The sequence below is a fragment of the Rhodnius prolixus genome, unplaced genomic scaffold, assembly GCF_049639745.1.
Source record: "Rhodnius prolixus isolate KJV_2025 unplaced genomic scaffold, Rpr scaffold_6, whole genome shotgun sequence".
In the NCBI taxonomy this organism is placed as follows: domain Eukaryota; kingdom Metazoa; phylum Arthropoda; class Insecta; order Hemiptera; family Reduviidae; genus Rhodnius; species Rhodnius prolixus.
The window spans coordinates 20,011,733-20,038,896 of record NW_027411634.1 but is presented as its reverse complement, the minus strand read 5'-3'; the positions used below and the strand labels follow the sequence as shown (position 1 = coordinate 20,038,896).

General features: G+C 33.7%; 1 protein-coding gene and 1 long non-coding RNA gene across 7 annotated transcripts in view; one reads left to right on the top strand and one right to left on the bottom strand.

Annotated features, from left to right (window-relative positions):
* Positions 1-27,164, bottom strand: part of LOC141460436 (unextended protein-like) — an 89,512-nt gene that overhangs the window by 27,278 nt on the left and 35,070 nt on the right. For all 6 annotated transcript variants that reach the window (XR_012462052.1, XR_012462051.1, XR_012462053.1 and 3 more), the window contains exon 2: positions 5,347-5,611. Coding sequence is in view for 1 of the 6 variants with exons in the window: in XM_074140428.1 (XP_073996529.1) it covers positions 5,347-5,611 (265 nt within the window). In the remaining 5 variants the exon portion in view is untranslated. The remainder of the gene's footprint in view (positions 1-5,346; positions 5,612-27,164) is intronic.
* LOC141460439 (uncharacterized) overlaps positions 1-27,164 on the top strand; it is a 55,406-nt gene that overhangs the window by 931 nt on the left and 27,311 nt on the right. The gene's annotated exons all lie outside the window — the stretch shown is intronic.

The window sequence follows — 27,164 nt, the reverse complement described above, 5'->3', positions numbered from 1 at the left end:
TTTATGTTAATAACAAAACTTCTTATATCAAGGAAGCACAATAAAGTTTTTCCACTCACTTGTGCGGAAAGTGACACTAATGGGAATTTCCCCCCACTAGTGTGGGAAGTTGGGCATTACACAGCTGATTTTAATTGAGTAATGAGAACTTCCCTACATGGTTGCAGAAAAAAATAATTAATTTACCCCGCGGAACTTATACAACTATAAACATCAAGCAGTTAATGAATTACTTCTCCTAATATTTTTATTTATTTACTTTTATTAACCTTGGAGCTCAGGTTTAAGAGGTAGAGTTCCTACGAAAAGAAATTCTGAGGGCAAGCAACTAGGCTCGAACCCGGCAATCCAGTGCACTAACCACGTATACACAATTTTCTTAGAAACTAATAAGTTACAAAAAAGAAAACTTAAATTAATTTCTATTGAATTTAATTCTAAAAGAAGACGAAAAAACATATTCACAATAAAAAGCTCAGTTTAATAGTGGTATTTGGATAAGCAAAAAGCACTCTAAACATATCACTGTTTCTAAGATAATACTATTTATTTATTTACTTACTTTTAATTCATAACTCAAGTCATTCATTGATAATATGCTTATCAGCAATTTATTGAGTGTTTTAGGGTAAAAGACTAGATCATTGTGTATTGAAAAAAAAGTGCGCATGCCTGGAACCACGAGATCGTTAAGAAAATCGGGGAGAACATTATTGTTGCAAAGAAAGTAAAATGTTTAAATGAAAGCAATTTAAGTACAGTCATAATGTCTGTGATTTCAAAATAATTTAGCAATAGTTCCTAATATTGGGTGAATCAACGTTTTTTTGGGAAAATTAAACACGTTAAATGGAAAAATCGTTGCAATTCAAGAGAAGTTAGTAAGGCACAGTCCGAATCCAGACGTTCCTATACATAACTAATCTCATTTCTTAGGTTAAATTGTTTATTTAATGCGAGGGGCACTATTTATATTTTGAGCCTAATAATAAAAAAAACAGTAGTCACTGAAAATGACTTTATTGTTTTTCAAAATATTCTCCTTTATGATCTATACACTTCTGCATGCGTTCGAACCACTTGTCAAAGCATTTTTTCTATTCCGCTTGAGACACCTCCAAAACATGGTTTTTGAATGCATCAACGGCTTCTTCTGCCGACGAAAAGCGTTGTCCACGTAATTTATTCTTGACGTTCGGAAACAAAAAGAAGTCATTTGGTGCCGCAAATCAGGACTGTACGGCGGATGACCCATTAATTCGATTTTTTTGAGTGCTCAAATAGTCGGTTGTTAGACGAGATGTGTGACAGCTGGCATTGTCTTGATGAAGAATGATCCGACGGCGCTTGTTTGTTTTCCTTATTTCATCGAAGACTTCCGGCAAACAAATGGTTGTGTACCATTCAGAATTGACCGTTCTACGTTCCTCTAAAGGCACTGTTGCCACATGACCAGTTTTTCCGAAAAAACAGGCGACCATTTGTTTCGAAGTGCTTCGAGCGCGAACATCTTTTGTTGGATTTGGTTCATCTTGAAACACCCATACAGTCGACTGCTGTTTAGTTTCCAGCTCATACGCATATATCCATGATTCGTCACCTGTCACAATCTTATACGTACGTCTTTTGAAGCACCGCCATTGTACGTAATCGTAGTGAAGTATTATTTATACAAATTATATCGGATAGTTTTATTTTCTTTATTTCCTGCCGAGCAGGAAATGTCCAAAATGAAACCATTTTCTTACACGGCGGGTAATTTGGTAAACTATGACAATTCTATAAGGATGGCATTTGCAGTTAATCGCGACCAACTGCATCTTTTCGATGGAGATAAGTGGGAAATCATTTTCCAGCAATGAATCCTTATCCCTTTACTTCAGTACTTATCCTTAAGAAGGGCTCAACTATTGAATTTGATTATTTATTAAAGTTCGGTTATTTGTGAGGGGATTTTATTGTCGGCTTGTTCCTTGTCACACAGCACACAATTTCCAGTGATTTAATGCAGATTTAAGGTTATGTATCCGTCAAAATATGCTGTAATTGCAGGAATCATTCAAGAGCACAACAATTTTTATAATTCCTTACGAATAAAACGCACGACTTAAAAACAGCCAGCTTCGCTTTGAGATCATAATTATCTGGAGTATACGTCCTCATAAACCTAACCTAACTTCAAGCTCATCTACATCCTTCTTCCATCTAGAAAGGAATGGTCTCCCGAACTCAAGCCTCACAAGCCTCTTTATACTTCATCTCCTCACTTCCATCCTTTCCAGATACTCCTCCACGACATCGTTCCACCTTCTTCAACGTCGTCTTCTCCATTTTCTGTCTCCTCATAGTATGCGTTTAGGAATCTCTCTCTCTCTCAGCCTCCATCAACTTCAACAAATGACAAGAGGACTTCTTCATTATACGATAGCTTCAGCTGGGCATTTGTATGGATACTTAAATGACCACTCTCTTTTACATGACTATTTCCCGTAGCACTTTCCTTCCTCTAACATTCCTTTGTCATAACCCAAGAACAGCTAGAGCATACAACCAAGGTTCTTCGGCTTGTACCCAATGAGCTTAGCCTTCCTGGACAAAGCTCTCCTCTACACTTCAGAGATAAAGACAAGGAATTTAAGAAAGATTAGCCTTAAATCCTTCACAGTATCAGGTTCACTCAAACAATTGCAGTTAAGTAGTTAAATAAGACTGTGCACTCTGAATGCACATTCTTTCTTTGCTAGTACAAAAAAAAAGATGATATTTGTTAATATATTACCTCTTTCAATATCAGTATACAATTTTTTAAATAGATATAAAGATTACTTAAACTACCAGCAGTTAGACAAGAAGAAGAAAAAACTTCTTCGAGCGTTAACAAGCTGTTGTCATTTTGTTACCTTCCTATCTGACAAAATACTGGAAGGTTACATGTAATACTTAATAAACGTAACAGTATTAAATATAACCTTTACATACAGATTAAGTGTTCAAATTGTATGTAATTAGATGCAATGCATTTTTTACTTTTTAATAAGTTCAATGGAATCCCACTGTATTTGTTTTGAGTCTCCGCGGCATTTAAATAAGGTTCACTATGAATTTGAATTGATTTGTGACTGGCTTCTTTCTTTATTACTCTGTAAATACGATTCTTGCAGTTATGATTCTAATGACTCTATTTGTAATAACATCACAGTTAAATGATTCGTTCCTGCACAAATCGATTAACTCCACTTTTTTTTTTTTTAAATATAACTTAAAATTTTAGTGTCAAAGCATTTTGGTTCAGTCATAGCTTTTTATATTTATAATAAATTTCCCAAATAATAAAGATTAAAGGACAAAAATTTGCTTGGCCATTAAATAATAAATAATTTATTTCAGAAGCCATTTTGATTAATTCTGTGCTCTAAAGTAGTTAATCGATGCAAATAATTCGACTCAAAATCTGTAGCTAAATGATTTATTTGAATTTATATTATAAACAGAATTATAAGAAAACAATGCACATTATTTCATCGCATTTCTTCCCTTTTTTTGTTTTTTAATGAAGTAAATGAAGTTGTGCAGTGAACGGCTCATATGATACTGGAACTTTTTACTATAATTAAATAGAGAAATTTAAGATGCTCGTCTCAGCAATAAATATTTTAAGATTCCATAAAAGTGTAATTAAAAATAAACACCCATAAAACTTAATTTATACGTTATTTCAACACTTATTATTAACACTGTAACCTGCAAGCACGGCTATTGTAAGTCACTGTAACAAAAAATGGCAGTGTTAACATACTGCAACATGTATTTTGCGTTGTTTTGGCAATTCTAATGCAAACACTCTCTAGTTTTGATTAAAACGCTCTAGCATACTAGAAAATGCTAATAGAAAATTCTGTAAGAGATTTAACTAAACGTGCAATAAGAACTAGCTAGCTCAAAACTTCTTGGTATCCAGGGAAAAATTTTAATAAAAATATTCTGTCTTTTAACCCAGTATTTCTTCAATTAATTTTTAATAGACACTACCAGGACACCTATTGCACTATTTTACTAAATAATTACTTTTTTTAAATTAAATATCTAAGGCCATTTCCGCTATCCGGAGACTTTTTTTAGGGCACTTCCGTCTTTCGGGATTAAGTTCTCTAATAAAAGATAACAACATTAGTCCGTGGCTCCAGAAAGAAAAACAGATGGATTTGAAACCAGTGATTTTCGTGTAGAAATTAAAGAAAATAAATGATAGCCTATTTCTCTGCTTTAGGCCATCCCCAGCGATCTAAATTCGCTAGACATTTTGTCCCAGAATTTGGACCAAATGATTCTGTCTACTAGGCGCCATGCTTAAGACTTGAATGAATTTCAGAGAACTTCTAATTCTAGTTCTGTACAGGAAATCTCTCTTACACTCAACTTTATCGATCTAATCCAGCGTTTTCCAACCTTTTTTGGCCTGTGTACCACTTGGTAGTAGATCATGCTAAATTGTACCAATTCGTAAAAATGATTGTATTTCGTGAAATTTGTTATTCCGAGTGTGTTATTTTATTATTATTATCTTTATTTGTATAGAGATACAATGTATCTGTTACAAAGAAGTTCAAGTTCATGTTCACTTTATAAACTTTGTGAAGTGTAAGATCTTAGTTTTAAAACTTTTTTAAATAATTAAAAATTGCGTACATATTTTTCTCTTCAAAATTATTAATTAATTTACAAAGTTCTTCTTTAGGATTATTATATTTGTGCCCAAATCTTCTAAATTAATATCTTTTAAGCATTCAACTACTTGTAAGTACCAATTAAATTTAATGTTGCTTGGATAGAGCTTACTCATTACAATCAGTCTCTTTAAGCAGATTTTAACATAGTTATCATTTAAGTTCTGTCACATGATAATTCTATTAAATTTTCTTTATCCTTTAGTGATAATGATGTAGCTTTTCCTAAATTTTCTTTATAGAGAAGGGGTTTGAAATCCAGTTATCATTTGTGTTTTCGGGTTTTGGAAAATACTCCATGAAAGACAATTTTAATTCTGTTAAATGTGCTATTTATATTTTCTCGTATAGCTTGAGACAGACTAACCTTATATTAATAACTTTACTGTATAATATTATTAATTAAAATAATTTTTATGAATTATAGGGAAAAACGTTTCAATGATATTTTTATGCTTTAATTTTTTATGTCCGCCATTATTGATTATTTTTTGCGTACCACCAACCAACTCGCGTACCAAAGGTTGGAAAACGCTGCTCTAATCAACCAATCAAAATTTACTTCTCTAACAAACTGAAAAACTAAACTTCTTTTTTTTCTTCGTATATGGAAATTAGTTACCTGGTGTTTCTCCGTAACTGGATATTCACAATGTTGGCCAGCTTTACCGGGCATCCGGGTTAAGACAAAGGCAACATCCTTAGTGAGACCGGTGCCAAATAGTCTGACTATGGCACCAGTACCTTGTAATAATAATGGTACTCCATCATCATCTGTAGACCAACTGCTATCCGCTGATTCCACTCGTAGGCCAAAAAGTTTCACTTTTGGGATGTCTGAGCTCTTAGAAATCTCTGGTATTATTGGAAATTCTGTACTTCGTGGTCTGAAACAAGAAAAACCAAAATAATAACCCGTGTTATCACTTAAATTTTTTTTTGGTGACTTGATTGATTCATTTATCTAAGAAGAGAAGAGACATTAATTGTTGTTAAGTTCAGTATTTGTTATTTATTTATACAAAGTAAATTCACAGATAGATTGTCTTCTTCAAGGTCAGTGCTAGATAGAATTTATTACATTTAGTAAAGTTATACCCATTTTTTATTTAGACGAGCTTTACGTCCAACTACCAAAATTTGATGTCGAAGGAGTGACTGGATAGCAAATGTACTGTACCATAAATTTCTGATATTAACCATCAAATAAAATCCAAGGCCTAGAACGGGGGAATCGAACCCACTAACCAACAATACATCTTAGCTTTGCGGGCCACGCCTTTAACCGTTCGGCTATCGTAGCTCCTCAATTTATTACCTTTAAGTTTAATAGAAAAATAACACGCCATATAAAATAATTTTATATTAATATATAAATTACTTTTAATCTGATGCTGAATAAATGACATTGCAATTGCACTTTAATTACTTTACTTAGATTGCACTAATATTGTTTCATTTTGTGCATGACATGTAAGTAAAATTGCATATGATTAAAAAACAATGGACACATGCAACGGCCTTTCCGAAATCATCCTTTCTCAAATAGTTCACTCTGGATTTACTTAGGTGCCGGAAACACGTAGTTGACTATTAACATTTTTTTCTAACGACTAAAAAAGAAGCCAATTGAACTGGGGGATTTCCAACTTACAAGTCCACGCTCAGTCATTTAACCTCATTGAATGCCACTTCCTTTATCTTGTCCTGAATTATCACAAGATCCATGAGAGATACAGTTTTTTTGAAAGTCATTCTTCACGTTTAGGACAATGTGCATTATCTCTAAAACATCCGTACAGCCAAGTAGTACATATACATATATACACCTTACACAAACATTCAATAGAGAGGAAATATATAATGATTAGATGCAACGAATTCTAATTATACAGGATGAGTACTTTTCAATTAATATGTAAATCACAGATTGCATCTAAAATGCAGTTAGCATTTAAACTAAGCTGATTAAATAAAATTATGTTTAACAATGGGCTAAGTGCAGTTAGAAAAAAAAAAAAGAAGAAATAAAATGCATGTTTCAGATCCGCCAGTACTGCATTATTCCTAATATTGTTATTTATCTGTTGGCCAATCCGGTGAAATATCTGCAGCATTTATTTTTTCCAGTAATAACAGATAACTGCGAAGGGTGGCAGAATATTGGATTGGAACTAGGTTCGAAACCAGTTGCCAGCCCTTAGATGCTTCTTACAGCTCACTGTCCCGTATTGTCTGCAACGAGAGAACTTTGTCCGAAGGTTGGCAGAGCTATGAACACCAGAAAACCGTTTGGGATGCCAATGACCTCAGATACCATTAAGCTAAAGAAAAGATAAAATGGTAATGGCATTGAACAATCAGTAGTAATTGCCTATTTTTTCAGGCAGGCTTTACGTCCAACTACCAATTAGGTGTCGTGGACGGAGGCCACTAGCAAACATACTTTACTGTAAATCTCTTTAATTAACCATTAAATAAAATCCAAGGCCTAAGACCGGGGAATCGAACCCAGTACCACAATACACATTAGCTTCGCAGGTCTCGCCTCTAACCGCTCGGCTACCGTGGCGCCTGGCATTGAACAATCAATCTCTAGTAAATGATGAATTCGATTGCTATTTGAAGTAACAGAATGATTGATTCATCCAATTCACGCACATCCAAATCTTCTTATTAATAAATAATTTTTATTAAAGAATCCAGAGTTAATTTTTCCTACAACTAAATTTTTTCATATTTAATTTTAATTAAATTTATATTAGAGCAAAAGTAAAGGATTAGCATTCATTAAACAGGTATATAGACCACAATATCTCAATAAATTGTACAAATTGTCTCAAAATAACCCAATATTTTTTTTGCAAATAACTTGAAGCTTAAGATAACCTTACTTTAACGCCATAAATTAGAATAAAAAGTAATCGTACGTGTGATGTAAAATAAAAAATGACTTAGTTTAGCAAATACCACAGAATATAAGGGCCAATAATAAACAAAAGCAAGCCCAATCCAAATATTTTGATTAAGTTAAATATTTGCTTAACACAAACTTTTTAAATTGTTAACTGTCAGCTCGGATTAAACCCAATCAATATACAGATAAGGAGACTCGAAATCAATTCAAAATAAAACTGCTACTCACAGCAATTTCACAAGAAAGTTTAATTTTTAAATTATTATCTAACACAGTTTAAACACAATCAGCTTTGAAATATTAACCTTACTATCTGTAAATGTCATTTTTAAATTAATAATTAAAGAAATCGTGTCAAACTTTTAAGTGTTTATTAAACTTTAATTTAAATACCTTAACTACCACAGAAATTCTTGCCTTGTAAACTCGTTCAATGTTTGCGAACGTTCGTTCTCTTATTATAGAAACTCTCTGAAAAAGCTGTGCGATATCCCAATCGATATTTATCAAAGAATCTTCGATAAGAAAGATGTAGATAGTGGTAAAACAAAATCTCTGAACTGAATGGTTAACAAATTTTTATTTAAATATATATATATATATTTAAGAACAATGAAGATATTGTATACAAGCATTCAATTAGTTTAGATTATCTATTTTACTAAGGAGTAGTTTTCTAAAGTTCGGTAACTATGAATCTTGAGGCACCAGAGGCAATGCAACGTTTTTAATGGGCATATTTTGCAGGACAGCATCAACAGAAGCCCTCCAAGTATCATATCTTAATAGATATGGAAGAGATGAAAAGACTACAGCAAAATATTTGTAGAAAAATAAATATAAATATATTATTTCATTTCAGAGAATTGAATTAAGGGTTGAGCCAATTCCTAATGAAGGGATGAATAATTGACCACAAGTCATCGAAGCTTCTCTCAGTGAAGATCTAAACTTAGTTAAGGACTACAGAAACCTGAATATCCCTGAAGGGCAGTTTTCTTACGCATTTACTTACTGGATTCAGGCGATTAAACATGGGATTGATGGAGAATTGCCGTCGTTATTGCGGTCTACGCTAAACCGTAGAATGCAATAATTTCGCTATTCCGGAAGATCTCCGAAAGCAATGTCGGGCTAAACTAGTTAGGTTTAGGTAACGCTTATTCTGTGTAGCTGGAAAATAAGAATGCGTTTAAAGCATTCAGCAACTTCGTAGGCTTTTAATGGATTAGAGTGGGAAATAGCTCAGTTTATTAGACGGTGGTCTGACTGTGCCAAAATAATTTATTTTTTCTGCAACCATGTAGGAATGTTCTCATTACTCAATTAAAATCAGCTGTGTAATGCCCAACTTTACCTCACTAGTGGGGAAAAATTCTCATTAGTGTCACTTTCCTCACTAGTGAGTGGAAAAACTTTATTGGGCTTCCTTGATATAAGAAGTTTTGTTATTAAATATTTTCTGTAAAAGTTTAATAAGCTTATTTAAATTTATTTTATCTAAATAATTAAAAAACGAATATTAAAAAATAAAATAAAAATTGAAAGGAATATAGAAATAAAAATAATACTTTAATAAATAATTAGATATTTTTAACAGTTAAAAAGGTTATAGTGTTACCTTATAGAAATTTAAAATGGATTCTAGTGATGCCTGTTTAGTTTTTTTTTTAGTTAATAACCCTAATGGTTGCAGAAAAAATATAATTCGAGTGTAAAGTATTTTCCTCACACTGGGCAATTTGCACTTGCACTCGCCTCGCTTCGCTCGCTCGTGCGTCCAAACCCTGCCTCGTGTGAGGAAAAGTACTACTTTCCACACTTGTTAAATAAATAACTATTTTTCTGCGTGTAGCATTATTTCTGATTATCTTTAGGCTTTGGTTTAGATTTAATATTAGTTAGTTTAAACGATTAGGAATTTTGCCTAACTTAGGTAATCTACTACAAATGATTAGGAATTTTGCCTAACTTAGGTAATCTACTACAAATGATTAGGAATTTTGCCTAACTTAGGTAATCTACTACAAATGATTAGGAATTTTGCCTAACTTAGGTAATCTACTACAAATGATTAGGAATTTTGCCTAACTTAGGTAATCTACTACAAATGATTAGGAATTTTGCCTAACTTCAGAACTCTCCTTTAAAGGTTTCTTCTGGAATCTGTCCTTAAAGGATTAAAAATATGGATAAATCCATTTGAAAGTAATCTAGTTTTGTATATTGATTTTACATCCAACTTCTGTAGTTAGATCTGTAGTTACATCCAACTTTATGTAGCTATTCTTTCTCTTACTTCTTTCGGTTTGATGGATTTTGGCTAAGATCTCAGCAGCAGAAACAACAATTTCGGTTTTTAGATAATAGGTATACCATTTTCACAATATGCTAAAAAAACTTTCAGAAAATGTATTGTGAAAACTAAATTTTCAAAAAACTTGAAACAATTGAAAAACTATCCCTCACTAGCCGCAGGAGATAATAAACAGATTCTAACAAAGTTTTCTCACGATAAAACCAAAAACGATTTATTCTTTGAAAAACAAAAAGAAAAATGACCTGACCAACTGTAATAAATTTATCTTGCTTTATAAAGTGCTAAAGTTAAAGGCGTTTAAAGTTTATTACAGTACTTTACACTGCCACCATGACCGTAACGCACGTCAATGAATGTGCCTCTAAGTAAAGGTGAAGTTAGCAAAAATAGTTGCTCTAGATTCGCCAGTTTTCATCAAGACTGTGACGTCATCAAATTGACCTTTGATCTTAGCGTTAATGGAAGTACTTGTTTATATAGTAGTACACTTCTCGTGGGACACAGTAGAGGGGAGGAACTGGGTTGAGTTGGGTAAAAAGGGGCCCCACTAACTTAGTACGTGTGGTGGTCCTCTGGCATCTTGCCCAATGCCAAAGACTGTTTGTTAAGAAATGGAGTATCTGCATGGTTGGAAACAACTCTACGCAGTTAACATATATATGTAAGGAGGGGGAAAAAAATTACCTCAATGATGTTGGATCCAAATTGTGCGCGCAGGATTGTGTTTTTTGGAATGGGCAAAACCTTTTATTTTACGCTGGTTAAAACGTAACAATAGAACGTACGCAATCCTTACCAGCGTTAAAAACGTAACAACAGAACGTACGCAATCCTTACCAGCGTAAAAACCGTAACAATAGAACGTACGTAATCCTTACCAGCGTAAAAAACGTAACAACAGAACGTACGCAATCCTTACCAGCGTTAAAAACGTAACAATAGAACGTACGCAATCCTTACCAGCGTAAAAACCGTAACAACAGAACTTACGCAATCCTTACCAGCGTAAAAACCATAACAACAGAACGTACGCAATCCTTACCAGCGTAAAAACCGTAACAACAGAACGTACGCAATCCTTACCAGCGTAAAAACCGTAACAACAGAACTTACGCAATCCTTACCAGCGTAAAAACCATAACAACAGAACGTACGCAATCCTTACCAGCGTAAAAACCGTAACAGCAGAACGTACGCAATCCTTACCAGCGTAAAAACCATAACAACAGAACGTACGCAATCCTTACCAGCGTAAAAACCGTAACAACAGAACGTACGCAATCCTTACCAGCGTAAAAACCATAACAACAGAACGTACGCAATCCTTACCAGCGTAAAAACCGTAACAGCAGAACGTACGCAATCCTTACCAGCGTAAAAACCGTAACAACAGAACGTACGCAATCCTTACCAGCGTAAAAACCGTAACAACAGAACTTACGCAATCCTTACCAGCGTAAAAACCATAATAACAGAACGTACGCAATCCTTACCAGCGTAAAAACCGTAACAGCAGAACGTACGCAATCCTTACCAGCGTAAAAACCATAACAACAGAACGTACGCAATCCTTACCAGCGTAAAAACCGTAACAACAGAACGTACGCAATCCTTACCAGCGTAAAAACCGTAACAACAGAACGTACGCAATCCTTACCAGCGTAAAAACCGTAACAACAGAACGTACGCAATCCTTACCAGCGTAAAAACCATAACAACAGAACGTACGCAATCCTTACCAGCGTAAAAACCGTAACAACAGAACGTACGCAATCCTTACCAGCGTAAAAACCATAACAACAGAACGTACGCAATCCTTACCAGCGTAAAAACCGTAACAACAGAACTTACGCAATCCTTACCAGCGTAAAAACCATAACAACAGAACGTACGCAATCCTTACCAGCGTAAAAACCGTAACAGCAGAACGTACGCAATCCTTACCAGCGTAAAAACCGTAACAACAGAACGTACGCAATCCTTACCAGCGTAAAAACCGTAGCAACAGAACGTACGCAGCGTAAAAACACACAAAAAAAAAAGGTTTCTGGCCCCTAAAATAATCCAGTACCACTAACCACGACTTAGCGACATAGCTCAACCCTATCACAGAGCTATGCCACGTTACATTTTCAATTTTTCCTGTCAGTAATAACAGGTTTTTTAAAAATTCCGTTCTTATCAAATCCTGACAATTTTAACTGTTGACATATATTTCTTGCTTCTGAAACCATTTCTGCCTTTTCGTTTTGCATTTGTTTTGTTTATGAAAAAAAGTTACAGTTTAGTCACGTTAATTTTGAAACCTCATGGGTTGGCTTGCTTTCCTTGTTTTCGGTAGGTTTCGAATTTTAATTCAAATTCAGTTTAATGAAGTTTCTATCTTCAATGAATATTTTTTTTTTTTTACAAAATTCATAAAAGAGTTAATCTTTTGGTTTTTCGTTTCTTACTTGGCCTAGTCGATGCACCTGAGGTTGAACTTACATTTTCTACCATTAAACGTTGCTCTTCTAATGACAATACAGTATCTTCAGCTTCCTGAACAAAAGTCTCATAACTTTATCAGATTTAATGCTTAATACTTTGGTACCATCGTCTTTTCGCACCATATATTTCCATTTCTGCATCGTATATATTTAAAAGGACCTAATTTTTGAAAGTTTTTTACATTTTTTAAAAATAACATACGATTCTCTTTATCAGAAATGAAAATTCTTCTATTTTTTATCTTCACACTCCTGACCAAAGAACCCAACAATCAACGAATTCATTTCTCTTCAATTCATTACTCTTAGATTTCAACAATAGGTGAAGAGTTTTTAGAAGATCCGTTTTTCATTCTGCAACAGTAGTCGATATTTTCTTCCTTCAACTCATAACCAATTTTAATGGTGGTAAACAAGCTTTCACCCGGGCACATTAAAAATTCTAACTTCATTCAAATTAATTACGGCTTCGTTATTTTATGAGTATTATTTTGGAATTCAGATAAGAGATATGCTGCACTAACAAAGTGTTTTCTTTTTTGTATTATTTTTTAATTCTTTCTTAAAAGTTTTGAACGTCTTTATTGATTATCGATAAATCTGTTTTAATTTCAGATTTCAGGGAAAGAATGCATTTATTAGTCTCTTTATTCTATTTAATCTAAGTGATCCTGGTACGATAGCCTGTATCGGCCATACTTGTCTCAGACATGACTAGTCTTATACTCGTAAAAGAGTTGGCTGATTACGACCAAAAGCTTATTGATTCCTGCAGACTAAGAGAACGACCATTAGTGAAAAATCACTATTTCAAAATGGTTTACTCATTTTCGTGACTTTTGAAAGGTCTTCAATTGTTGCCTAAATAGTGATTTACGAAGAAAAACTGTACAAAAGAGATAGTTTCTTATAGAGGTTCATCAAGTTCAACAACTTTTATTAGAAAGAAAAACCATAGTCCAGGATAGGCTAAGTAGCAATAATGTTACAATAATAACACTTACAATATGGAGAACAAAAAGTGACAACAAGGCCAAAACTAGGTCGCCCTTTTACTTGAAATGTCATGCAAACAGTGCTACACAAGTGGGCCGCCGCCATTAATCCACCATTTTAAAAGCTATTATGACATTCTGCAGATCTCCCTCAGACCATCGGATAGCCCTTTTTTGAAGGTCAAGGCCTCTCATGGCATTTATTCAAACAAGGAATTTAACTTCATTTAATATGATCGCCTGCATCACAAATTATTATTATTAAGAAATGCAGCTAACTCAGGCTATTTCAATGCCAAGCACTTGTTAATCCTAGAGTCGGTGAAATATTGGCTGTCTTAGAAAAAATTGCCTAGGATTTTTGCTTTGGCAGGATCTATATTTTGTTTGATTTATACAAACATATAAACAGAAATAAAGAGTCGGGCTAAAAAAAAATTAAAGAATAGTTTAATTAAAATCCAGCAATGAGCAAAGTCATTTTGTCATGAGAATTGATAGATAGCATCATTAGACTCATTCTGTCCGAGTGAATTCTACCATTGTTCGGCGACATGGGTAAAATCGAAAATAGCATTAAATTTAGCTGAAAAATGTAGTACGAGTAAATCCAATAAAAACAAGAGGGACTTACAAGACATTTAGCTTGTTACGTAAATATACAGGGTGTTCATTTTAAGACGGCTCAAATGCATTTCATGCTTATACGGTTGATCTGAGCAAAAAATGGTAGTGGAAAAATTTGTTGCCCGTCACCTCTAGTGCCTTCAAAGGTGCAAGCCAGGTTAGCCAGGAAGTTATCAACGGCTCTCTGTATCTGAGGAGCAACCTTTGAAGGCACAGTACATGCTGCAATAGTTGAGTAAAGTGCATTATTTGATAAATTAAGGAATAAGTTTGATCCTTTACATGAAAGATATTGATCACTTAAATATGTGGCAGGAGGTTTCCAATTTTTTTGGTAATCAAACGCAACTCTCCTAAAATTACCAAATAATTAGTAAACCTTCTTGTTTGTAACAGATGTAAAATTAATTTTTAGCCATTTTTTGTGTGCTTCAGAACATCTAAAGCTCTTAACATTTGATTGTAGCTTAGAAAAATCACTCGGAAAACTACTTATCTCCGGATATTAAGAAAAATACTAGCTTTACTGCCTTGGCAATATTTTTAGTAGAAAGGGGATGAAAAAATACATAAAAATGACCTATCGCCTGCTCTTCTTTCTCTTTAATAACAAGTTAAAAAATTGATATATGATTAATAAATTCCAGATTTTGAAATGGCCTAGCACCTTTAATTTTGAAGATATCGAATTGCGTTTCTTTCATAGCTTTTTATACTCTTTAAAACTGTGAATATGAATATGGGGGTCAACTGCGAACCCTCACTTTTTGGTCGCGCGTCAGCCGCGTATGCGGGCAGCAATCTAAAATCAAGTCATATATTCTGAAACTAGAGATGACGGGCAAGAAATTTTTCCTCTACCATTTTTTGCTCAGATTAACCTTTTAAGCATGAAATGCATTTGAGCCGTCTTAAAATGAACACCCTGTACTATTTATTTAAAATGTATTTCTAAAAAAAATATAGTTGATAAAAGGAACTGTAAGAAGACTAAATAGTAAATAATAGTTTCATAAACCTAATAAATAATTTATTTTCTCCTACTCTACTGACAGAAACGTTGCAATCGTTTAGGCACTTCTGCAACTCTAAAGTGCTATTACTGTTTATTTTGTACTGGTTAGCCATTCGTTTAATATTAAAAAAGAACTAATTTGAGACTGAATTCCCAAATTTGGTTTTTCCGTATTTTAAAGATTTTCTTCTAAATAGCTCCCTCGAATTTTATTTATTTTCCTACATATAAAATATAACTCAAGCGTTTGGAGTTAAAAGGAAATTTGTGATTTGAAACTTTAAGAATATTAATCCAATACAGTCGTGCGAGTATTCAAATATTTGTTTTATAATTTATTAATAATTATGGGCCAACTAACTTTAACAGTTTTACACACATATAAATGTTATTACATATAATATATGTGTTTTAGGTATAAATATTTGTAGATCGTATGGAGCTTATCATATATGACACAATTAGTAAACAAATGGACATATACTAAGCAGATGTTTTATTATATGAACATATGTCAACAAAATTTATAACCTCATCGAAAACAGTGAATCACACAATGTCTCGACATTTTTATGCCATATTTTTATTTTGCAGCTTAATAAACTACCTTGTTTTGTAAAAGTGTTGACCCAAGAAAATTTACATGATTATCTGATATATGACGTAAGCATTACTGGACATTGTATTTACACCTACACTTTCCTTGTATCTTTGATTCTGGTAAATAAAAACATATTTACGAGGATTATAAATCAAAAGAAAAGCTATTTACATTTACGTAATGTTTAATGATTTATTAAACACTAATAAGATATGATGATTTGTTTATTAGATGAGTAAATAATGATTAGATGATTATAATCAAAAGTGCTGATTAGAGTTCAGATGTGTTAATTTGCCCAACACGAATTACCTTCTTCAAAATTACACCACTGAATGAAAGAACAACTCTGATGATGTGTCCACTCACAAAGCCTTATCTTACCAATATTCGAACTCATTAATACTCTTAATACTGCCAATCCGGAGTCAATTTGACTCCAAAAACAAAAAAATAGGAATGGTCTCTGTTTCCCCACATCTCATAGCTATCCCGAAATGCTCTTTCGAGGGTCGTTTGAAAAGTCCGTGCAAAGTCAGAGAGATAGCACTATTGGCGCGTATCGAGGTTATGTTTAGTTAGTAGCATCTCTTGGAAGAACACACACCAAGTTTCAGCCAGATCGGTCTATTTCTTTGTGTTTGGCATTCGTTTGAATCGAGGAAGTCGAGTGATTTTCAAAAAATGGACGAAAAAGAATTTCGTGTGTTGATTAAACACTACTTTATGAAAGGCAAAACGCCTCAGGAGACTAAAGAGAAGCTTGATAAACATTATGGTGACTCTGCACCTTCGATTAGAACAGTTTATAAGTGGTTTCAAAATTTTAGGAGTGGCCATATGGGCACAAGTGACGCTGAACGTTCTGGACGCCCTGTTGAGGTTACTACTCCAGAAATCATTGATAAAATCCATGATATGGTGATGGATGACATAAGAGTGAAGGTGCGTGAGATTGCTAGTGCTGTGGGCATCTCGAATGAACGGGTAAATAATATTTTGCATCAACATTTGGACATGACAAAGCTATCCGCAAGATGGGTGCCGCGATTGCTCACGCTTGACCAAAAACGAAATCGTGTGAAGTGTTGCAAGGACGGTTTGCAGCTGTTCCAGAAGAATCCGCAGGACTTTAAGCGTCGTTTCGTCACTGTGGATGAAACATGGATACATCACTACACTCCTGAGACCAAAGAACAATCTAAACAATGGGTTACCAAGGGGGAATCTGCGCCAAAAAAGGCGAAGACCGTTCCTTCGGCCGGAAAGATTATGGCGACTGTCTTTTGGGATTCGCAAGGAATAATCCTCATCGACTATCTGGAAAAGGGAAAAACTATTACAGGTGCATATTATTCATCGTTATTGGACCGTTTGAAAACCGAGGTGCAAGAAAAACGCCCACGATTGGCCCACAAAAAAGTCCTTTTCCATCACGACAACGCACCAGCTCACACCTCAGCAGTTGTGGTCGCAAAATTAATGGAAATAGGGTTCCAACTCGTTTCACATCCCCCCTATTCTCCAGACTTGGCTCCCTCGGACTACTATTTGTTCCCCAATATGAAGTAATGGCTGGCGGGAAAAAGATTTTATTCAAACGAGGAGGTGATTGCAGAAACGAATGGCTATTTTTCAGACTTGGACAAGTCCTATTATTCGGAAGGGATCAACAAACTAGAGCAGCGTTGGACGAAGTGTATAAGCCTAAAAGGAGACTATGTTGAAAAATAAAAAAGGTTTACCCCAAAAAATTAAGTAGTTTTTATTTTTGCACGGACTTCTCAAACGACCCTCGTAGATATGCTATCCCCACTCTCTCGCCATTCGATAGTCACTGTGCTGAAGACCAATGGAATTCTTAGTTTCTTTTTGCAGATTAGTTTACCTTGAATCATAAGAGTCATTTTGACTCCAGATTGGCGTTACACGTAAATATATCGGAGTCATGTTGACTCTTAATTGTAATACGAGTATAAGTAGATTTTCTGATATTAACTTGACTCCAGATTACCAATTTGGTCTGCCCATATTTACTTCTACTTCAAACCTTCTGCTGTCTTCCTCGCGAATAATTCTGAGATTTTCCTCTTGATATTTTTGAGTGTCATAAAATTTATATTTCCATAGATTATGAAAATCGAAAGCAAGATTCATTCCTGTCTAATCTTTTTTGAGCTAAATATTACAGCGGTATCTTACAAAGGGAAGCTCAATAAACTGGGTTGCTACACTCATCTTTACATAATGATTCAGTGAATCGTAAAACTTGAAGGTAGTCATTGTGTTTCTTTTTTAATATGATCAACATTTATTGCCTAAATGCTTATTTGATAAATTTACATAATTCTCATAGAAAGTATCAAGGCATAAAAAAAAGCCTCTTTCTGTCCGAATTGCAGCAAAAACTTGTAGCGAATTGGGTAATTTCTGATCCGTGCCAACAGCGTCACAGTAATTGAAAAAATAGTGAACGTAATTTTAAAAAAATGAAAAAGTCCCTGATCAGAAGGCAGCCAATCAGGGTTCTAGAAAATACTGTGATCCTAAGTTGAAAGTTAATTCCTTCTGCGTGAAATGTTAAAGTGGACAAAATTGTGTTTCCGTCCTTAATTCCTATTCTTTCTCATCCTTTAATGCAAATTTTATTATTAAAATTGAAATCAATGTAAAAAAATATACAAATAAATTATGTAGTCAATATGACTCCACATTGGCAATAACTGACTAAGTTCGAGCATTGGCAATGCAGTGTTAAAACCTCGAAATATTTAACCTATAATAATTCTCATCAACATTGCAGTTTGCTTAAACCGTAAATTACACCGAATAAGGGTACGTTCACAACGGAGCTGTGAGCATAGATGATAGCGGAGATGATAGCAGTGATGCATCAGCGCTTATAGAATAACCTAGTACATTCTTATGTGAGCGTGCACAACGAAGCTTCGACTAGTGACTCATACTCGCTGCTATAAACGAGCATAGATGATAGAATTGAATTTTTCATTTTTCTGCTAGCTGAACTCCAATATCGGAGCTTCAAAATGGACGTCGAAAAATTATTTAGTGCTGTCTTATTCATACTCATTATTTTTGGTTATTATTTTATTATTTACTTTTAAACAATATTTTGTTTTTTAAATCGTGCTTACATTTATTTTCATGTGTATTTATTTGTTTTTTTTTCTCAATAAAATCATTACTTACCTAAGAGTAATCACTAGTTTTTCTTCTATGGCTATAGGATTTCCACGACAATTTTTCCAAAGTTTTCTTAATTTTGACCTTATTTTTTCTAAAATATAGTCGAATGTGAGTGGACCTATCCTCACATATTCAAAAAAACGATCCGGATAATTTCTAAGTTCCTTATATAAATAGTGAAATTCGCCCAAAGTACTTCGTTTTTTATTTATGGGATGTACATGATATTTTCTAAAGCGTTTTTTCTTTAAAATATACCATTTGGTGGATGCTGAACATAAAAACTCTTCTTCACTACTCGGACATGTTGCATGTATCACAGCTCTGTTGTGCACACTAATCAGCGATTATATTTTACTCTATCAGTTATCATCTCTGCTATCATCTATACTCACAGCTCCGTTGTAAACGTACCCTAAGGGAGAATAGTTGTTAAGCAGCGCTATCTAAGATAAATGACTACAAAGAAATTGAGTTCATCTTAAAATCAATCCAGAGTAAACCTACAACAAAATACGGAGTTAAATCAAATCTGTTTAATTTATGTCATTTCATTTCGACTAAAAGCAGCTATTTTTAGAGATAACAATGTCAATAATTCGAGATTGTATCGAGCGAATCTAATTGCGACCTAAATAGATGAATCTTTTGCAACACATTGTATTATACTTGGTTAATGAAAGCATTCTGCTGTAAAATGAATTCAAAGACAGAAATTTTGTTTTAACTTTGTAATTTAAATTACTTGCCAGTAATAGACCAGCTATAACTTTTTTTTTGCCTATTTTCATGTTGAGTATGCGATGATTATTCAGAATAAAGAGCAAAATAAAGATAAATCAGGGAAAGAATAATTTAGCTCACATTTCCGTCATTTTTCGCATGAAAAAGAAGAAAAAAATTGTACGCCATTTCTTAAATTTTTTGTTTTGTTTTTCTAACCTAACAAAGTGCTAGTTTCTTGCTTTTCTTTCGTTTTTAACTTTGAAACAAAAGATCTATCCTATTTTTTAACATTTAATGAGTTTTCTATACTTCCAAGTACTTACCGGAAAACACCCTTTTTCCGGCCAAATTAGCTCACAGTTTCATACTTTTCCTTCCTTTTTCGCAATGAAAATTAAGAAAAAGATGTACCCCATTACTAACATGAATATCTTTTTTTTTTTCTTTTTTTTTTTATAGCTCTACAGCCCTTGTAGGGCCCTGGCTTCCTTAGTAATTTTCCTCCAGTCTTCTCTCTCTTTTGCCTTATACCTCCATCGTGCTATGCCCAGCTTGGCAATATCTTCTTCCACTTCCTCAATCCACCTTCTCCTCGGTCTGCCGACCTTTCTTCTTCCTTCAGGTTTATTTCTGTACAAATTACTTGTAATACTATCCCTATCCATGCGCTCTACATGCCCCAGCCAGTCAAGTCTTATTCCCTTTAATTTCAGCTACTATGTCTGGCGACGCGTAAAGCTCACTGAGCTCCCTGTTTTTCCTAATGCTCCAAACTCCGTCCTTCAGGTTAGGGCCAAATATTTTCCTTAAAAATCTTCCTCTCCCAAACCCTTAGCATGTTACTATCGCTCCGGTTCAGCAGCCATGTCTCTGATCCATAAATTACAACCGGCCGGATAATAACTTTATAGATATGGAGTTTGTTCTTACGTGAAATGGACTTTGATTTCATTATCCGGCTCAATGCAAAGAAGCATCTGCTACCTGCAGCCAACCTCTATTGAATTTCACTTTTCACATCCCGCTGCTTTGTGAATATGGCTCCCAAATATTTAAATGTTTTAACATTTTCAAACTTATTTCCGTTGATGTTCACATAACTTAACCGACATATTCTGCTGTCAAACCTTGAAGCTAACATGTACTTGGTTTTGTACGAGTTTACTCGTAAGCCAACGGACTTTGCCTCTTTTTCTAACTGCTCATAGCTCTCCTCCAAAGCTCTAAAAGTCCTTCCAACTAATATGACGTCATCCGCATACGCCAAATACTGAATGGATCGTTCAAAGATCGTACCATTCGGGTTTACCTTAATACTTATGATGACCTTTTCTAAACTAAGGTTAAACAATATGGTTGACAGAACATCACCTTGTCGCAGTCCTCTATTAATGTTAAACAGTCTTGAGCAGCCGCCTTGTACTTTCCCTTTTGCTGATGAGTTATTCAAACACATCTTCACATGAATATCTAACGACAGTAATAGACCAGCTGTAACTTTTTTTTTTATCTATTTCTATGTGCTTTTATGCGACGATTATTTAGAATAAAGAATATAATAAAGATAAATCAAGAGAAAAATTTGGGATAATTTAAAATAATGTGACTATTTATTAGTATTTATGTGGATGTAATATTCATTTTATCATTACTTTAAAAAACAAAATGTTATGAACGAAAATGGTCCAGCATAAGAATCTGTGACATCTAATAAATTGTAAACAATATTAATGCAAATTTAAGATTACTTAAATGTCATCAATTTTTATAAAAATTAAATCAGTTTTAACGTTTTAGTTTTTACAAACGTTTCTAAATGGCTGAAATTACGAGGTGAAGTATGTTGGGTACTTGCTGATTTGTGTTCCTATCGTCGTTTAATCATCCCTTATACTTAACTTTTAAAACTGTAAGTTTTTGTTAAGGAGACGTACTACTATGTTTATATGAAATTGTAGTAAAGTTTTAATGTTATGTAGGAAGCCATGGCTTAAACAAACGTTTTACATAAATCGGAATATGATTTACTGAGTTTTACTAGCTTCTAGACCTCCAATACGCACATCTACTTCAAATTTTGAATCGAATAAACAACTTATTCATGAAAATCGGGTCAAGTCTTTTACGCAACGTTGTTTATAATAATAATAGTAATAAATAAAGGTAACAAGTATTTCTAAACAATGTTTTTGTCCATTTTTGGCAACGATTTTCACGAAATTTACCCCACCAACTTCACAGGTTTATTACAGACCATTTAATTAAAAGAAAATTTGATAATTGTATTGTTTATGGAAAAATAGGAAAAATTGTGAAAGTAAAAGAGAAAATGGATGGCGAGAGAGAGAGGTTGAAAATAGAAAGAAATATAAATTTCCAACTATTTTTAAAAGTAAATAATATTTTAACATAACATGACAGTTGGCATTACAGAAAACTGTATACGAGTCACATCCTTGGAATTATGTAAAACACAAATTATAAAAATAGCTTTAAGGTATTTCTGTCAGTGATATTTGTTCACTAGCTTTACCACCGAAAGTATTATTCGTGCGAGAGATTCGAAATTGAATTCTGATATACCACAATTGAAGAGCTTGGTGCAAAAAGGAGTTATCTACATTTTTTTCAGAAAATGTGTTTAGTGGCGCCCCCTATTGTATGTTCAATTCTACATCTTTTGGTGCATAAACGAGTCTTTATGCAGACTCGTTTATTATTACTTATTCTCTAACCTAGGTTAGATTTGGAGCAAAAATAAGTTTTCTACTGCAGATAACTATCTTTTGCTCCAAACAGAAAAGATGACGCAATCAATCAAACAAAAATTTTTATATTAGGTTTATTTAATGTTTATATTAGGTAGATATTATTATTATTTTTTTTGACAGGCATAATATTATATCTAACATTCGCTTCGACAAGACACAAAATGCCACTTAAAAGCTCAAAAACAAGAAATCTGTTGACTAAAGTACTTAATATGTAATCAAGTTTTTACTGAAAATTATGATCTTGGTGCAAAAAAAAGAGTTAGCTGCAAAATAACTTTTGCAGAATGCCCTAGAAAGTTGCAAATTGAGCCCCAAATGACCCCCATCACAATATATTAACTAATCCTTACAGCAGACACAACATAAGGAATACATCTTAAAGCATATTTAGTTTTTTGTCCCTACTGAAATTTTTAAAAAACTATTGATAGCTCCTTTTTGCACCAAGCTCTTCAATTGCTCGCTAAATGTATTTCACAAATTTCTGCGACATCTTTATCGAAAAGCTTTTATCTCCACTGACTTCAAGGGAAAAAAAGGTAAGTGAAATGGATTTCAACGAGGTGATCGAGCATGGGTTCAAATCCAGTTACAGGCTCTTTGATTTTCCCTTCTGAGAAGCTTCTTGCAGCTCACAGTCCGGCGAACTACAGGCCATACAGACAGGGTATGGTATTTCGGTTAGCCTAGGTAAAACTAGCTACTCTATCAGGTGGATATGGTCACTATACACATTTGTGCTGTAAGATAATCTAATTTATTTCAACGTCGTCTTCTTCACGAACAGCCTGACTAGTCATAAGGTACTATGTTTTGTTCAAAGCTAATGTGAGACTTTTTAGAAATTCTGTCAGAGCCAACATAACAAAAATGGGTGCACGATAAGTCATAAGAAATCATTGAAATCTGATGAATATGAAATGGGATACGAAACGTTTGAAATTTGAACGAATATAAAAATACTTAAAAAATAACCTTCCATATCTCATTACCTTTCATCACTAGAATATTGCAATTTCTGCCAGATATAGTGCTAACTTTTCTCTACAATTTGATAAAGAATTCATTGAAATCGGATGAATACGAAAAGAGATATAATCGTTTGAAATTTGAACGAATTTGGAAACATCATCGAAAACATCAAAAACTTAACCTTCCATATCTCATTAAGCAATAGAATATTGCTATTTATACCAATGATAGAGCTAACTATTCTCTACAATTCCGTGAAGAGTTCATTAAAATCATGACAGTAGGAAAAGAGATATAAACGTTTGAAATTTTTTATTTATTTGAAAAGATCTAAAATTTAGCCTTCTATATCTCATTACCTTTTAAAGCTAGAACACTGTAATTTATACCAGATACAGAGCTAACTTTTCTCTACAATTTGATAAAGAATTCATTGAAATCGGATGAATATGAAAAGAGATATAAACGTTTGAAATTTGAACGAATTTGGAAACTGCATCGAAAACATCAAAAATTTAACCTTCCATATCTCATTACGTATTACCAATAGAATATTGCTATTTATACCAATGATAGAGCTAACTATTCTCTACAATACCGTGAAGAGTTCATTAAAATCAAGACAGTAGGAAAAGAGATATAAACGTTTTAAATTTGTATTTATTTGAAAACATCAAAAATTTAACCTTCCATATCTCATTACGTATTACCAACAGAATATTGCTATTTATACCAATGATAGAGCTAACTATTCTCTACAATACCGTGAAGAGTTCATTAAAATCAAGACAGTAGGAAAAGAGATATAAACGTTTTAAATTTGTATTTATTTGAAAACATCAAAAATTTAACCTTCCATATCTCATTACGTATTACCAACAGAATATTGCTATTTATACCAATGATAGAGCTAACTATTCTCTACAATACCGTGAAGAGTTCATTAAAATCAAGACAGTAGGAAAAGAGATATAAACGTTTTAAATTTGTATTTATTTGAAAACATCAAAAATTTAACCTTCCATATCTCATTACGTATTACCAACAGAATATTGCTATTTATACCAATGATAGAGCTAACTATTCTCTACAATACCGTGAAGAGTTCATTAAAATCAAGACAGTAGGAAAAGAGATATAAACGTTTTAAATTTGTATTTATTTGAAAAGATCCTAAATTTAGCCTTCTATACGTTATTTCATTAACTCTTATAACTGGAACACGCAGCAAGGAGATTTTTGTTATTATTATTATTATTTTTTTTTGTAACTTAACTGACCACTTCCGTTTCGAAATAAACTAAATTAAAATTAGGAAGAATATTCTATTTATAAATCAAACTGGCGAAGTATCATAGTTAAAATAGATAAATAAATATATAAAAACAAAAAACTAGAAGAATAAAAGTGTTAGCGTTGTTTAATTTCTAATAGTGCGAGGTGGGTGGTTAGTGTGATGGAAATGAGCCGGCCAGTTTTATGTATTATTGATCGAACATTCTCTAACTCTACTCTATAGCCACCTCCAATCCTCTGCCGCCCCCATTTCATCCAGTGTTAATCTAGTTCATGCAGAAGAGAGAGAGCTCTCCTAGGCCACTAAGTATTTCTAAAACAAGTTCATTAAAAATTTCTACCTCTTAGCCAAACTGATTCAACTACTCATCATCAATTTTGTTGAATTGATTGCGGATTTTTTAAATAAATACTTTGATTTTATTTTTTAATTACTTCCGGAAATATTTGTTTTTTATATTTTGAAGGAAAAAGTTCTGTATTTGTGGACAAAATATTTCAAAACCTAAAACGCAACAGACTTAAATTTTATATTTAGATTGGACCCGTAGGATCTGACTGCAAGCGAGTGATTTAAACCTCTTTTCCGGAATCCTTATACTCATGGATTTCAACAATTTTTGTACCTAATTTAAGTAAAACCTTTAGACAAAAAGTCCTAACTCGCAAGTATCCATTTCACTAAATGGACTACTCATTTTTTTTAAGATTTACTTAAAGATAATTCCAATTATTTATTTTAAAAAATTAAAATAGAAAGGGAAGAAGTGAATCAAGTAATGTAGGATTCTTTGAGTTGTTCAAGGCATTCTTGAAGGATAAAAAACAGAAAAACAAAAGGAAAAAGGAGTTTGCGAGAATTTAAATTCACTCCTTCGATTTTAGCATTGAATATTATGTAACTTTCTGTTTTGTATTCAATTTGTCCTACTTACATTTTTGTTTATTTTGTAAACATTTATATAGATTGTTTCATTTATTTTGAATTGTAATATTCATATTACTAGTTGTAATAATAATTGATTTATTTTGTTATATGCGTGCCACAGGGCAGCATACTTGGACCAATCCTATACACCATCTATACTGCTGACATCCCTATCCATCCCCAAACCCTAATCACAACCTACGCTGATGACACCGCCATACTATCTTCCCACCCTGATCCTCTTCAAGTCTCTAACATTGTCCAAGAACACCTTGAGCTCATAGAAGCTTGGTGCCGAACATGGAGAATTAAACTTAACACTACCAAATGTATACAGGTGACATTCACATTACGAAGACAGACCTGCCCTCCACTAACTATTAACAATACTGACCTACCGACTTCCACACAGGTTCGTTATCTGGGGCTCTACCTAGATAGCCGTCTAACCTGGAATCCTCACACAAGACTTAAAAGACAAGAACTGAACAGACGCTACGGACTACTAAGGAGACTCCTTGGACCGAAATCCTCCATGAACGTACAAAACAAACTTACACTTTACAAAACACTATTACGACCAATATGGACATATGGAGCAGAATTGTGGGGCTCCGCCAAACCATCTAACATCCAACCTATCCAATCTTTCCAGTCTAAAGTCCTCCGCCGAATCGTTAACGCACCATTCTATGTCTCCAACCGCACCCTCCATCATGATCTCAATATTCCCTACGTAAATGAGTTAATCCACACCCGATTCCTAAATTTCCACAGCAAACTCTCTGATCACCCAAATCCTCTGGCTCAATCACTATCCACATCGTCCCATCCTGACAATCCTCCACGTCGTCTAAAACGGCGCTGGCCACGTGACCTCATTGCCTCCTAAACCCCCAATTCCAGAGAGAGAGTTCCAGCGCTGGTTGGTTTCTCTCATCCTGTCATCCTGGTTGTGGTACTGAGCCAGCTCAGTGGCACAATCGAATGTTACTAGTATTTTTGCACTTTTGCTAAATGTATATTTTTGTACAGTTGCAAATAATAATCATAAAAAAAAAAAAAAAAAAAAATTGTTATATTAATTTTTAATATAGTTTCGTTCAATTATTGTAGATAATTAGATCTTCTTCCTACAATACAACCCTAGATGAAGTTATGCATATTAATTATTAATATAGTTTTCGTCAATTATTATATATTAATTTTTAATATAGTTTCCTTCAATTATTATATGTTAATTTTTAATATACGAGGGGGTACCCAAAAATAACCGGAATTGCGTTGCCGCGCATGGAGCTTATGTAGTACGCATTTCTGCCGCTAGACGTGTATAGCGCAATTCCTTGCCAGTTCAGTCCTGCCTGTGTTGTCTGCCTGGCTTGTTCTGTTCATCGGCAGTGATTGTTTTTACCAGCGCTGTTTTGTTCTTTTTTCGTTTTTTATGATGGCAAGTTTAAGTGAACAACGTGCAGCTCTGAAATTTTGTTTTCTACTCGGCAAAAATGCTGCTGAAAGTGTTTTAATGTTGAAAACAGCTTACAAAGATGACGCTATGGGAAAAACTCAAGTA